The sequence below is a fragment of the Ambystoma mexicanum genome, chromosome 10 (genome assembly GCF_040938575.1).
Source record: "Ambystoma mexicanum isolate Mex_15411 chromosome 10, UKY_AmexF1_1, whole genome shotgun sequence".
Classification (NCBI taxonomy): Eukaryota; Metazoa; Chordata; class Amphibia; order Caudata; family Ambystomatidae; genus Ambystoma; species Ambystoma mexicanum.
Genome location: NC_090932.1, coordinates 515,470,805 through 515,485,301, shown reverse-complemented (window position 1 = coordinate 515,485,301; position 14,497 = coordinate 515,470,805). Strand labels below are relative to the sequence as shown.

General features: G+C 44.2%; 1 protein-coding gene across 1 annotated transcript in view; it reads left to right on the top strand.

Moving 5' to 3' along the window:
• The window catches only part of LOC138491525 (serotransferrin-A-like), a 94,161-nt gene extending 86,460 nt beyond the window's left edge, over positions 1-7,701 (top strand). Inside the window, exons 16-17 of the mRNA XM_069618063.1 lie at positions 3,685-3,877; positions 7,151-7,701. Coding sequence (XP_069474164.1) covers positions 3,685-3,877; positions 7,151-7,188 — 231 coding nt within the window. The 3' untranslated portion in view covers positions 7,189-7,701. The remainder of the gene's footprint in view (positions 1-3,684; positions 3,878-7,150) is intronic.
• Positions 7,702-14,497: the final 6,796 nt, after the last annotated feature.

The window sequence follows — 14,497 nt, the reverse complement described above, 5'->3', positions numbered from 1 at the left end:
TCAGGCATTTACCTCAAAATGTGACTTACTTGAAATGTTCCAAGTTGGTAACATTTCCCAATACCAAATAAAAAGACAATGGCCCTCATTACGGGTCCGGCAGTAACCGTGCCGGTAAAACCGGCAGGTTGCTGCCAGACCCCTAATGATTTACTGTCGCTGACTTGCCGGAAACAGCGGGGCATTAAAACCCAAGCTGTCCCTTAAATCAGGCGCCAGTAATTGTAAATCCCCATTCCCATTTGAGTCCCATATGGAAATGGCGACCACGGAAGCACCGGCACTGTTAATAGCGGTGCCGGTGCTTTCGTGAAAGTCTGCGGGTGGGTGCCCTTCCACTCGGCAAATCAGACCTGCCGGGCAGGAGGGCACCCGCCCACCAGACTTGTACTTTGCCGATCCAGAAACAACGGTGCTGGTAAGTTTACCGGCACCGTTGTTTTTCCGGACCGACAAAGTCATAATGAGGCCCAATATCAAAGGTTCCAGCTGTGCTTATGGGCAAGGGCAGATATGTCTCTGTCCCTCTCCACAGATGCAGAAAAGGCAGTAACAATCCCAGGAGATGCCAGAGGAGATACTCTGAAGTGTTCTATGGTCAAAGCACAGAAGCCAGAGAAAGGAAGTAAAGGAGGATTCTGGCCAATGTAAGTCAATGTCAAACCATGTTCGAAAGGGACCTCTAGAACATCACAACTACCAGACCCATGTGATTCCTGATGGAATATATGATAACTACTCCACCAGCCCAGGACCAAGTGTCAATTAAGAAGTCCGGCCCCTTTTTAGCAGAACCTGGCTCAGGAATGAAGAGACAGTCTGGTAAGAAGAAAGGCTTCTTCCACAGGCTGCGTTACAGGATCTGGTACCCAGAGACGTAGACACCAGACCAATGAAAAGGCAGATGACCCAAAGGAAGAATAATCAGCCTTCCCTGAAGGGTGACCCACTAGCCAGGAGTAAAAGCAAAAACGCAAAAGGAACCAGAAAGACCCAACCAAGCAAGCATGGACGGCTTGTTGAGAACAACGGAACAGTCAGCCAGCAGAGAAGGGCCCCACAACAATGTAGATGGCCCAAGACAGTCTGGATGAAGAGCCCTACCCTTCAGGAGGATTGAGGCTTCTTACCTCGAGGCACTACAAACAAAACGATAAACCAGGAAGACAAAAAAAAGAATGGTCCATAAACAGTCACGGAACAGGACATTCAGCCTATCCAGCCAGGAGGATGACCAGACCCAGCCCAGGAAGGATGTCCAGCAGCCCACAGAATAAGTCAGAACTAAGGTTAATAAACTCAGGGCCTAGCCAGTAGCATAACATGGCGCTAGTGCAGTTTCAATGCAGAATCCTCCACCACTGCAAGTAAACCAGCAGAATTCCACCACACCCAAGGTCTTCCCTACATAAACACATCCACTAAGGGATTGGCCTAAGCTAGCCCTCCCGTCAAACAAAAGGCAGACACCCACATATTCTGGCAGCCAGCCAATCAGGCTGTTCCTAAAAACCGCCAAGCACTAAGGCCCAGCATATTTGGCTGTGTAAGGCAAGGAGCAAGTCTAAACCAATCTAACACCTACAAAGGGTGCTGAGTTGTGCTCAGAGTGAGCCAGGGTTCGCAAAACCGCAATATTAGGTGTACCTCATGAATCCCCCAAAGAAAGGGATGGACCAAAACAAAATGACCAAGAGTAAGTCTTAAAGAATGCATTATTACCACAAAGGCAGAATGTGTTACTAATGCTGTAAAACAGGCTACATCCCTGGTAAAGTCAAAACTAAATCACAGCTGCCACCAGCCCACTACTTAGAACCATTGCAGGGACAAAATGGAGGCTTAAAAAGCTCCCTTACCTTAGGAACCATAAGGGCTACCACAGAGCCATACACTAACCATTGCAGGGTGACATAATCACGCTAGGGACAAAATGGAGGCTTAAAAAGCTCCCTTACCTTAGGAGCCATAAGGACTACCACGGGGCCATATACTAACAATTGCAGGGTGATATAATCATGCTAGGGACAAAATTGAGGCTTAAAAAGCTCCCTTACCTTAGGAGCCATAAGGACTACCACGGGCCATATACTAACCATTGCATGCTGATATATAATCACGCTAGGGACAAAATGGAGGCTTAAAAAGCTCCCTTACCTTAGGAACCATAAGGGCTACCACGGGGCCATACACTAACCATTGCAGGGTGATATAATCACGCTAGGGACAAAATTGAGGCTTAAAAAGCTCCCTTACCTTAGGAGCCATAACGACTACCACGGGCCATATACTAACCATTGCATGGTGATATATAGAATCACGCTAGGGACAAAATGGAGGCTTAAAAAGCTCCCTTACCTTAGGAGCCATAAGGGCTACCACAGGGCCATATACTAACCATTGCAGGGTGATATAATCACGCTAGGGACAAAATTGAGGCTTAAAAAGCTCCCTTACCTTAGGAGCCATAAGGGCTACCACAGGGCCATATACTCAAAAATAGTTTGCGGCAGGGAGGCTTCATTAGAGGTCCCGCTCCCCACAAAATGAAGGTCAGCGATCTCGAAAAGCCATGGGGAAAAACAAAAAGTCTAGGGGTACCATAAGAGGTTATAAGAGAACCCCCGACAATGGAATTGTGCCCTTACGGTCACTTTCCTGATATTTTTGAGTATTTTATCCAGATGTCACCGGGGAATTAGCACCTCAGGAATGGCTTTCATTTTCTATCTGAGCCACACTCATAGTTGGCATACATATAACACAATGGATAGAACAGTGCCATGGTAATGGCCTGGGGATGGAGCCTAGAGCGATCTGACAACTCTGTATAGGAATAGCTCGAACCTGAGAACTGGACACATCCATGTGTTCAAAGCCACTTCTGTACCAGATTGTCATCAGCAAAATGAAAACACTTCTTTTTTGTATTGTGATTGGTTATATGAATACAACCCTAACACATCTTATACACTGGGCATCTCAATCAACACACAATTTTAAAGTTAAAACAATAAATCAATACAAGTAGTCTAAAATCCTATCAAACTGCAATGTCATTTCAAGTTTGCCAATGCAAAGTGCAAATTTCAATTTTCAAAATGCAAATCAGAGTGTTTAAAACTCATTATCAATTAATCTGTGCATTCAAGAAAGCAATGCTATTTCCCTCCATCAACTTGCTCAACAAGTTATCGCCAGATTGTCCAAATTAGCAGGTACTACACAATATAGTGTCAAATGTTTTACATTTTCTAAAGAATCACTCTTTTTCACACTCTACAACATCCTGCTGCTCTCTCAAGACCTGTTCTAAGGCCACTGCACTCCAGTGTGGGCAACTGGTTCTATTTGAATACCTATTTGAATACCATATACATTCACCGTGCTCGGTGTAAGGAAATAAATGAATGTATCTAGATAGATTAGATAGATTCTTTCTGTTCCTGGGAAGGCCAGCATATTCCTTATGGCTGGAATGCAGACCGAGTTGATCAATCGTTTCCCTCCAGTACAGTTAATTTACTGACAGCCGTGAGCTGGGTTTGTGGGACATTCTTTCAGTGCAAATAGTGCTTTGGCAGGGCATCCAGTACATTCCAGTACCTGATTGGTGCAGCTAACAAGTATTCTGCAAGTCACTTTTTGAACTTTTTGTAAAGTGCCTATTGTTTTTGCTTACAGAGTTTGTTTGGACGTGAAGGGGCAGAAAAAGCCATGTTTGAGATGTATGTATCTGAAGGTGGCAAAGACCTTGTGTTCAAGGACTCAACTCAGTGCCTCCTGGAAGTGCCCAGTGGAAAATCTATGGAGGACGTCCTAGGCAAGGAATACAGTAGCGCTGTGGCTGCATTAAAGAAGTGCTCCTCCAAATCAGGTAAATGCCACCGCAGCACCTGTCCTCGGTGCTTCATCACAACAGGAATCTCACCCACTGCTTTAGTATTTTGCAAAACAACCCTAGCGTTTCACCCCATAACGATTCAGCGGGTGATTTTCCCACTATTTGATACATACCGGGAGTTTTTAATTGAAGGGCTAACTGGTTCTGGGAGGCAGACTTTAAGCTGTCTTATAATGTGGGAGGTCATTTGGTGTGATAGCCCTAGTGTTTCCTGTTCAGTCACTGGTGAATAAGGCACAGCCTCTTAACCCCTTAAGTGGCAAGGGTGAGGTATCTCGTCCTTGGGATTACCTCCCTGTTGCCAAGGGCGAGATACCTCGTCCTTGGCACTTAAGGGGTTAATGAAACAGAAATCATTAGAAGGCATTGAATGGCGAAATACCAAAATCACCAAAAAAGGCCTTGGCACTGGGGAGGTGGGAGGGGACCCTAACCATTGACAGGTGCTCCAAGCCGGGATGGCCTGACACAAGTGAAGCAGACCAACAATGGTCATTGCAGCTCAGTTGTGATCCTGATGGTATTGGCTATGTGTCCATTTAGAGGCTAAGCGATAGGAATTTCCATCGACAAGGGCTAAGGCAGCACTGTATGCTACAGCTGGAAGTGGCAGGATCCACCACTTTAGCTAGAGATGGTGAAGAAAAGCTTTAGATAACGGCACCGAATTGTAGCATAAACCTCAGCTTGGGTTTGACCAGTACTTCACAGTTTCTTAAAGAACTGGTTGGGGAATATGAGTCATTGACTGCGGGCAGCTGAAGATGAGGGTAATGTGGCAGGTCAAACTCAGGAGTAGGAGTGCTACTTTTGGGGGCCTGAGGCACAGTTTGTCCTGTTATCACCAGTGATGAGGTAGAACTCTCAGAATCCAGTTTTTTCCTTTGTTCCCGGATCCATCCTGTAACTTTATGCGCAGCAGGGTGGTATCCATAATCCAGTGTTGCTCAATGTTGTAGCTTTCAATTATCTGGGAAGGGATCCATGTGCACAGGTGTAGCTATTATGCTGAGGTGGTGGTACTCCGCAAAGGATGATGGGGGTCTTGGACCCGTCCTTGTAGTGTTAACCTATGAAGCAATGTAGCTGCTTGTGGGTGGCCCACTCATAAAAAGGTTAAATGGAAGGACATCAATTTTGTTTTCAAGATATGCCATAAAGTCATTACACATCTTTTGGGATTTGACTGGACGAAAGTCAGGCCAGGAAAGACTTGCCAGCCTCTAGTAAATCCTGAGAAGCTATTTGGAGAATCTCGTACCTCGCCTGACCTTTTGTCTTCTGGACAGTCTGTTTGTATTGTGGAAAGTCAGAATCAGGAGATGCACAAAATGGCATCTTGGTCAAAAGGATTTCTTTGTTTTGAAGCTCATAAAACCTAATCTTCCTCTAAATATCTTGTCTCTAATCCAAAAAAAAAGAAGTCTAAAGAAGTGCATGTCAGGATGTCTAAAAAAAATAACCCCAGCCTGCCATCCAGAAAACTATTCTGGTCTGACATTTGTCCCTAACCTATCTCTTAATGAAAGTACAACAAGGGCTGTCGCCCAAACAAAGCAATGGTGGCTGGTTCCTGACCCCACCAAAATGTCTCTTTCTCAAACGACCATGGCCTCCTTGCCCCATTGCACAGTTCTAGTTAGGATTCTAAGTTCCTCTTCTAGATTCCCCTCTTCTTTGGGGTTGAGTCTCAGTCTCTGGTTTATCTCTTGCGTGCTTTGCGTGCCACTGGTAAGAAGGAATGGGTGCACAGAGATGAGTTTGATTCTTTTCTAGCGACGACTCATGCCTTCATCCTTCCGACATTGCAAAATAAAAAAAACATTGTGGATAATAATATAATATTAAGAATAAAAAAAACTTGGTTAGCAAGCACCCTGAAATTGGATTCCAGTAATAGTTGTGCTGTATAAAACACCAGAATTATTTATAGAGTATATTGGGGGTACAATATTAAAAGCATGGCACAGCCTGAAAAATAATTAAAACAATTAAATAATTGTGTATATCATTGTAAATAAATATATAAATAATTACAGAACATAATTAAAGATATACAAGATTTATGAAGCAGCAGAGAGAGTCGGTATATGGGCAATGTTTCAGTAAGGATACTGCTTGGGTTGAACTTAAAACCAGACAACTTTGCTGGCAGGGGCAAGTCCCTGAAGCCACGAATGTATCATAGAAGTGGCATAATTGAGCCTCAGTGCAAGGGATGGCCAAATGCTGCTACAGGGGTGAATGGCCCCAGTACAGAGTTAAACCTAGGTACTCTACCTTGGAGCACTGGAGGAGCAAGTGCTAAAACACGCATGGTCAGAAACTGACTCGTGTTTGGAGTCAACGATATGGAAAGAGATATTGAGCTGAGAAAAGAGAGGAGCTAACCTCGGTGTATCTGAAGTAAACGCACATGTAGCAGTCACTATGCAAGCAGAAGTACTTTTAAAATCCCTAATGAGCTATACTTAATCTGCTATATGTGCCCAGTAGAGTCATTGGTAGAAGCCTATAAGACGCTATAAGAAGCCACTCACACCCGCCTGAAGCCTTCTGCTGTTATTCTGACTGCTAAATGATTTATGCACAAATACCAATGCGTACAGTGCATCAACATCTGTTAATGCACTTCAATGTGCATGGATTCTGAAAGTGCCCCGAGGAACCTTCCGGAAGTATAGCACTGGGAATCACGTGCTATGCAAATGCTTCTTTAGGAGACAGTCCTTTGTACCCAGAACAGTGCACACTATTGGTTCTCCGATTTTAGTCATACTGAATTGGGGTTTAAAAACAATGATAACAAAAATGCAATCGTTAATGAATCCACACAAGACACACAAAACGGGGTTTGTGTTGTTTAGTATTGGTTGCAGGAAATGGGGAATACAAGGGACCAACTATTAGAGGAAAAATGTTTACAAAATTGCAAATATCAGCACACCAAACAGTAGTAAAACCAGTACCCATTAGAACTACTTGCATCGTTTCAGCAGAGCGTGTCGTGAGCCGATTTGTTGACAGAGAAATGTATGGGTTTATGTACCTCATAGCAAATGCGATGCCTTTCGAGGATGGTCTCATGAACAGGAACAATGTTGTTCGGGGCGGTGGGCAATTTTTATAGTGTGGGCATCCTCTGACCAAGGGAATCCTGGAAGGGAAGCAATATGGGATTCACACGCTATGTTTTTCTCAGGCAGAAAAGACTAACACTGAAATGAATTTCTTTCTGTCCTCTAGATCTCCATGCGGCCTGCACTTTTCACAGTTGTTCATAACCTACAAAAGGAGCAGATCGGAGCCTTACGCTAAGTGATCTGCTGTCCACCCGCCCGCCCGCCTGGGATCTTCAGCCACATGTGGATCTGGCCAGCAGCCCAGTCTGTCTCTTCTCCAACAGATCGCCCGCCTGCCTGGGATCTTCAGCCACATGTGGATCTGGCCAGCAGCCCAGTCTGTCTCTTCTCCAACAGATCGCCCGCCCGCCTGGGATCTTCAGCCACATGTGGACCTGGCCAGCAGCCCAGTCTGTCTCTTCTCCAACAGATCGCCCGCCCGCCTGGGATCTTCAGCCACATGTGGACCTGGCCAGCGGCCCAGTCTGTCTCTTCTCCAACAGATCGCCCGCCCGCCTGGGATCTTCAGCCACATGTGGACCTGGCCAGCAGCCCAGTCTGTCTCTTCTCCAACAGATCGTGATCTCCAAGACATGCCTAGGATCACCTCCATCTCACTTTCCTTGGTTGTGCTGTTTTCACATCCATTAATAAATGATCACAATCAAACTCGCAGAGGTGCTGTACGTTTTCCCTCGTTTATTGTCTTATTTGGGGAAGGAACAGGGTTTTCTAAAGTAAATATTCCAACTACACAAATGCCGTATAAATCAACATTGGAAAAATTATCCATACTCCAAATATGTTTAGATCCTTAGCGTACACACCATAACTACTGTACAAGCTGCATATGCCATTTTATTTTATGTCCATATGTTCCCTCGTGTTCACTGGTTCCCACTTCTCATTCCTCCCTGTGCTCCTTGTTGCTCTCAGGTCCCCAATCGTCCATGCGTTCTCCCCATGTTCTCAGGTCCCCAATCGTCCATGCGTTCTCCCCATGTTCTCAGGTCCCCAGTCGTCCATGCGTTTGCCCCATGTTTTCAGGTTCCCAATCGTCCATGCGTTCTCCCCATGTTCTGAGGTCCCCAATCGTCCATGCGTTCCCCCCATGTTTTCAGGTCGCCAATCGTCCATGCGTTTTCCCCATGTTCTCAGGTCCCCAATCGTCCATGCGTTCTCCCCATGTTCTCAGGTCCCCAGTCGTCCATGCGTTTGCCCCATGTTTTCAGGTCCCCAATCGTCCATGCGTTCTCCCCATGTTCTCAGGTCCACAATAGTCCATGTGTTCTCCCCATGTTCTGAGGTCCCCAATCGTCCATGCGTTCCCCCTATGTTTTCAGGTCCCCAATCGTCCATGCATTCTCCCTATGTTTTCAGGTCCCCAATCGTTCAGTTGCACGGACACACATACAGGCCTTAAATCGAGGGTACATGCTGGTCCCCCCAGCTAAAATGAGAAACGTTGAAAGTCTTCCTTGAATTTATGAATTAAAACCGACCTCAGGGATCGAACTGCAGTCGTCAGGTTCGCAGGCCTGATACTTTACCACTCCACTACCTGATGAAAAATGCAAACAACTAAAGATGAAATGTTCTATTTCGGTGCTGCATGTTCCAGGGAACACATATGTATTGGTTCTTGGAGTTTAAAACATGCACGCCTTGTAACGTTTTCAAAAACAGTGTTAGAAGAAAGTATCCTCTCTTGTCTTTGTGTGTGTTGATTTTATGAAAGGCAAATGCCATTCCTCTTGTGCAATGTAGGTTGTAATGTAAAGCCAATTTAAAGAAATGTGCATATTTCACCTTGATATGGTAATTTCTGGCAACGTCACATCCCATTGTGTTTGATAAGGAGTCCCCCCACTTTAATTTTTAGGACATGGCCCCTGCCACATACTATTTTTTAAAAAGGAGTCATTTCTGGTAGTATACACACAGCTCGTCTACGGTATTACATCACACACTCTCTGTTAAAATGGGACCACAATTCCCTCTATAACTTGTGAACCCATGGGTGCACCTTCACCGAAATTGGCGAGCTACTGAACCTAAACGGATCCAATTAATCATGCCATATTTGGTGCGACTCAATGGCACTTTTCATTTTCTTGCAATGCCGATCCTCCATAGGAAAATGTAATTGACTGCTTCCATTTTCGGGAACACACATACACTTTACTATGAAGTTGTTTAAGATTAAAAAGGTTTGAAAATCAGCCAAACTCTAGCTATCAAACTGTAAAAACATGAATGTATCCACATTTGTGTCGTAGGCACAGTGTGTGTCATGTTTAATACTGTGAGCAAGCAGATGCAAGTGAACAAGCAAAACATGAATGTTACAGGCACGAGCATCTGAATAAGCCGAGCACTGGTAACGTGCAATATTATGAACAATCGGAAGCATACAGATATGTAGAAATCTCACAATGTGTCTCATATATGAACAAAGCAAATATGCTTAAAAATAGGGCATTATCTGCAAGAAATGAACATAGCTCCTATTTCAGAACAGAGGAGCTCCCGTGGTATATTTCTAATGTTTCAAACTACGACAAGCAAATGAATAAGCAGAACAATTGTAATGTAGCAAACCCGCAGAAGCATATTCATAGGAACACTTGTAATGTGTACTATTGCGATACAGCATAAGCATACGAATAAGTAAAACACTCGTAATAAACACCTGTACTATCATACACAAACACACAAAGGTAACCAAAAAACTTCAGTGACCTTATACTAGCATTTCTTGTCCTCATCACAGTCTTTCGTTATCCTCCCCCTGGATCCCTCCCCCAATGTACAGTCCCTATTAACCCTTACCTGTGCATCCTCCATCCTTGGCACTGTCCCTCATTACCCCGCCATACCTCATCATTATCACAATCCCTCATTAACCCCTGCAGACCCTATTCTTGCCACAGTCCCTCCTTACCACTTCATACCGCCCCCTAGTCGCAGCCTGTTATTACCACAGCATCCCTTCACAGTCCCATATTACCCCGGCACTCTCCATCCTCATCGCAATCCCTCATAACACCTGCATACCCCATCCTTGTCGCAGTTCCTCATTACCTCAGCATCCCTTATCACAGTCCCTCCTTATCCCTGCAACACTCCTCGTTGCATTCCATCAATACCCTTGTAATCCCCACCCTCTTCACAAACCCTCCTTACCAGTTCATCCCTCATGCTTGTCACAGCCCCTTATTACCATAGCATCCTTTATAAGAGTCGTTAATTACACACCCAACATCTATCCTCCTCACAGTCCATCATTACCCCTGAAACCCTTATAGTCATCTCTGTCCCTAGTTACCCCCAAAACCCTCATCCTTAACATAGTGGATCATTAGTCCTGTATCCCACATCTTCGTCCTAGTCACTCTTTACACCTACATCGCTCATCCTTGTCAGAACCTCATTACTCCTGCAATCCATATCCTTGTCATAGTCTCTCATAAGTAATGCATCCTGTCACATTCCCTCATTATCCTGACCCTAGCATCTCGCACTCTTGTCACAGACCCTCATCCTGGCATCCCCAACCACCTCATCACAGTCACTGATTACCTCTCCATCTTCATCCTCATCACAGTATATCATTACCACTTCATCCCTAATTCCTGTCACATTCCCTCATTACCCTCCAAACCTCACCCTCATTACCCTTACCACAGGATTCCTGATCCTGGTCATAGTCCCTCATTGCCCACATTGTCTTCATATATGCAGATGTGAAGTTGGAGCCTCTAACATAAATTACTTCTTTAGGGAATTCCACACAAGAGAACACGTCCAACAACACCTTCACCACCAGAGGGGGTTTGATGATTCTCAAGGGTACTGCATTAGGGTACTAGGTGGTTTAATCTACCACAGCTAAGATATACCAGTTCCCTGAGGTCTCCTTGAAGCAAGATACGCCACCAGTACTCCGCTTGCAATGTTGGAGTTTGAATTATTAATCTTCCCATCCATCTAGTTCTTTGTAACCTCAGAACTTGCCATATCAGAGACATATGATACAGTGTTTCTCTGTTTCTTTTACACAGTCTGCATTCATAATTCCTCAGAGATTTGTCTTTTCTTGCTTCTGTGACTTCTCTAGTTCGCATCAAGTTCATACGGAATCAGATAAATTGACTTCTGAGAACTTTGCAGGGGAACCTTTCCCGATATCTTGGTACTTTTCCCCTAGGTCTACATTCCCGACCCTGGTAACCATATAGTTTCAGTGATCTCGCCTTTTATTTGTATTTGTATTTTTATTGTGCTTTATATAGCGCCTTTGTCCAAAGCGCTGTACATAAGACGATCAACAGTACATAAAACCAGCAATGCAAATCAGTGTTCAGGAACTGCCGGTATCGGTCAGAGGTAAGAGGTAATGGAGTGAAGAGACAGAGGGTTCCAGTGAAGAGGGGAAAGGAGCTGAAAAGAATGAAAGCGGGATTGAGCACATGGGGAGCAGGGAACATTAAGTCTAAAAAGACCAGCAGAGAGGAGGGAGTGAGATGGAGAATAAAATGAAAGGAGAGATGCAAGGTACTCAGGGGAAAGTCTGTAAAGAGATTTAAAAACTAGACAAAAAAAGTTATATTTAAACAGAGAGTAGAAAGACAGCCAGCTGTGTGAGGCAAGAGAAGAAGAGAGTGAGTCCCGATAAGAGAGCAGAGTGAGCGAATAGAAGAATGATAGATTGATTTAAGAGGAATAAGACGTGAGCAGGGAAGACCAAAGAACAGGACAGAACAATAACATAGTTGGGAGAAGATTAACGAAGAGACAAGAAGTTTTGTGGCGTGAAAAGTAAGGAAAAAGCAGGCTTTCCGAATAGTGTAAAGATGAAATCGACAGGCGCGCAAAGTAAGAGAGATAAGATGGGCAACAGAAAGATTAGAATTGAAATAAAGACCAAGATTGCAGGCAGTGGGAGAAGTAGAGAGACCCGAGGGAAAAAAGAAATAGAAGAGGGAGGAGACTGTGACAAAAGAGTGTTGGCGGGAAAGAATAAGACTTTAGTCTTTCTGGCATTTAAAGTGAGGAAATGAGAGGTCATCCAGGAGTTAATAGCAGAGAGGCAGGATGACTATCAGGCGTGAAAGATGAGGAAGAAACAAAGAGCTGAGTATCATCAGCATAGAAGTGGTGTGATACTCCAAAAGATGAAATAATGTGGGTGAGAAAAGAAGTATATAAGGAAAATAGAAAAGGACCAAGGACTGACCCTTGAGGAACACCATGATCGAGAGAAAAATATGGAGAGGTGTTGCCACCCCAGGAGACAGCAAAAGTATGGTTGGACTGATAAGATGAAAACAACGATAGAACAGACCCATGAAAACCAAAGGAGGAGAGAGATTCCAGAAGCAAAGAGTGATCCACCGTGTCAAAAGCACCAGACAAGTCAAGAAGAATGAGAACAGAAGAGTGTTTAGAATAACGAGCTGTGGGAAGAGAGTTACGCACTCAAGTCAGCCAGACTGAGTAGGGGGAAGGAGGGATAGACCAGACACAAATTTTGAAATTTGTGAATAAACGAGAAGCTCAAGAAGCTTAGATAGAAAAGGGAAGAGGGATATAGGATGAAAGGTTGAAACAATAAGAGGATTAGCTGTAGGTTTCTTTAGGATAGGAATGATAATTGCATGTTTGAAAGCAGAAGGAAAAGTAGAAGTGGTGAGACGGATGTTAAAAAAAAGAGGCAAGAAAGGGTACCAAAAGTGGCTAGATTTTTGGAATAAGTAAAGAAGGAACAGGGTCAGCTGGGGCAGCAGTGGGGTGAACTTTCACCCAGTGAAAAGCCACCTCAGAATCCAATACAGGAGCAAAGTTAGGCACGGTATTGGAAGGGTAGGAAATGGTAAAGTGGAAGAGTTATAAAAGGGCGATGATAGAATATCCTGACGTAAGGAGTGAACTTTAGAAGAGAAGAAATTAGCAAGATCAGATGCTGATAGGGATGAATTAATGGAAGGATCAGCTATAGGAGGAGAAAGAAGCCAAATTAAAGTTTGAAAAAGACATTGAGGATGAGAAGAGTGACTATGGAGAAGATCAGAGAAGTAAGTGTGTTTAGCAGACTTAATACAGTATCATAGAGGGCGTGATAAGAAAAATAGGTAGTGTGATTAGCGGGAGAACAGAGTTTGTGCCAGCGCCTTTCGAGGCAGCGAAGAGGACGGCACATAGCAGAGAGATGAGAAGAGAGCCAAGGTTGGGCAGGTTTGCGAGTGGGCTGAAAAGAAGAAAGAGGGGTAGAGTTGATCAAGACTAGAAGCAAGCGATGAGGAGAGAGTGGACGTTGCTTCGACTGCCGGAAGAGTAGAAAAGTGTGTAAGAGGTGGAATAGAATTTGCGCATCTATCATAGAAAAGTGAGGAATTGAAGTTGCGTAGATCACGCCTAAAGAAAGTATTAGTTGAGGAGGGACAGGAGGTACTAGAAGGAGTAGGTGGGAGCAAAGAAGCGGAAAATAGAGAATTATCAGATCAGTAGACAGGAAGAGCAGATATGATGGAAACAGTAAATGACGAAGTAAAAATCAAGTTGAGAGTAGAACCAGAAGTATGAGTGGGAGGAGTAGGAAGTGGAGAAAGTAAATGAGAATCAAGTATTGATAGAAAAGGAAGACAAGAGGTGTAGGACTAGTTAAAATGTGACCAAGAAGGTGGTCAATGTCCTCTCGGAATGACCCAAGTGGGCCAGGTGGGCGATAAATAATAAGAACATTTCTTTGACCGATTTGGCCGGCCAGTGTCAAGACTCTTGGTTTTGCTACGTTAATTATTAGACCATTTACTGTGACATAAGCCTTCGGCGCGTTCAGCTGTCTTTGGAACCCCACCTGAGTTTGATCGAGGAGAATCAAGTCGTCCGCATAAAGAGTAGGCGATTAACTGGCTCTGCCACAATTCAAGGTGGGAAACATCTGGCCTTCTTAAACGCGCTGTCAATAATCAATATCAGAGATAAAAGATTAAACATAGCCAGGGCTAAAGTACAAACCTGTTTTAGGCCTTTAGAAGTCTTTATAGGGTCTGATAGATTCCCTCTTTTGTCCAATCTGACCTGCAGAGCAGTGTTCGAGTATAGTGAGGTCAATGCTTCTCTAATATCCTGCAGGCAGTTCCAAAGCTTTAACTTCTCCCGTAGCCTTTGTCTCTCAACAGTGTCAAACACCTGGGCAAGATCAATTGAGGCGAGGTAGATTTTGCCTGTGTTTTTTTGCTTCGCTCTGGATTTCAACAAATTGATTAGGAAAAGGTTTAGGGATGTCCCAATGCCCTTAACGAAGCCTGCCTGCCATGGAACATGTTGGTCTGCCTTCCGACTCCAATCTGTAAGGGCCTTCAATATAAGTGCTCCAAATATCTTTCCAATTACATCCAATTGGGTGATAGGCCTATAGTTGCTTGGATTAGACCCTTCGCCCTTCTTGAATATCTGAACAACTATG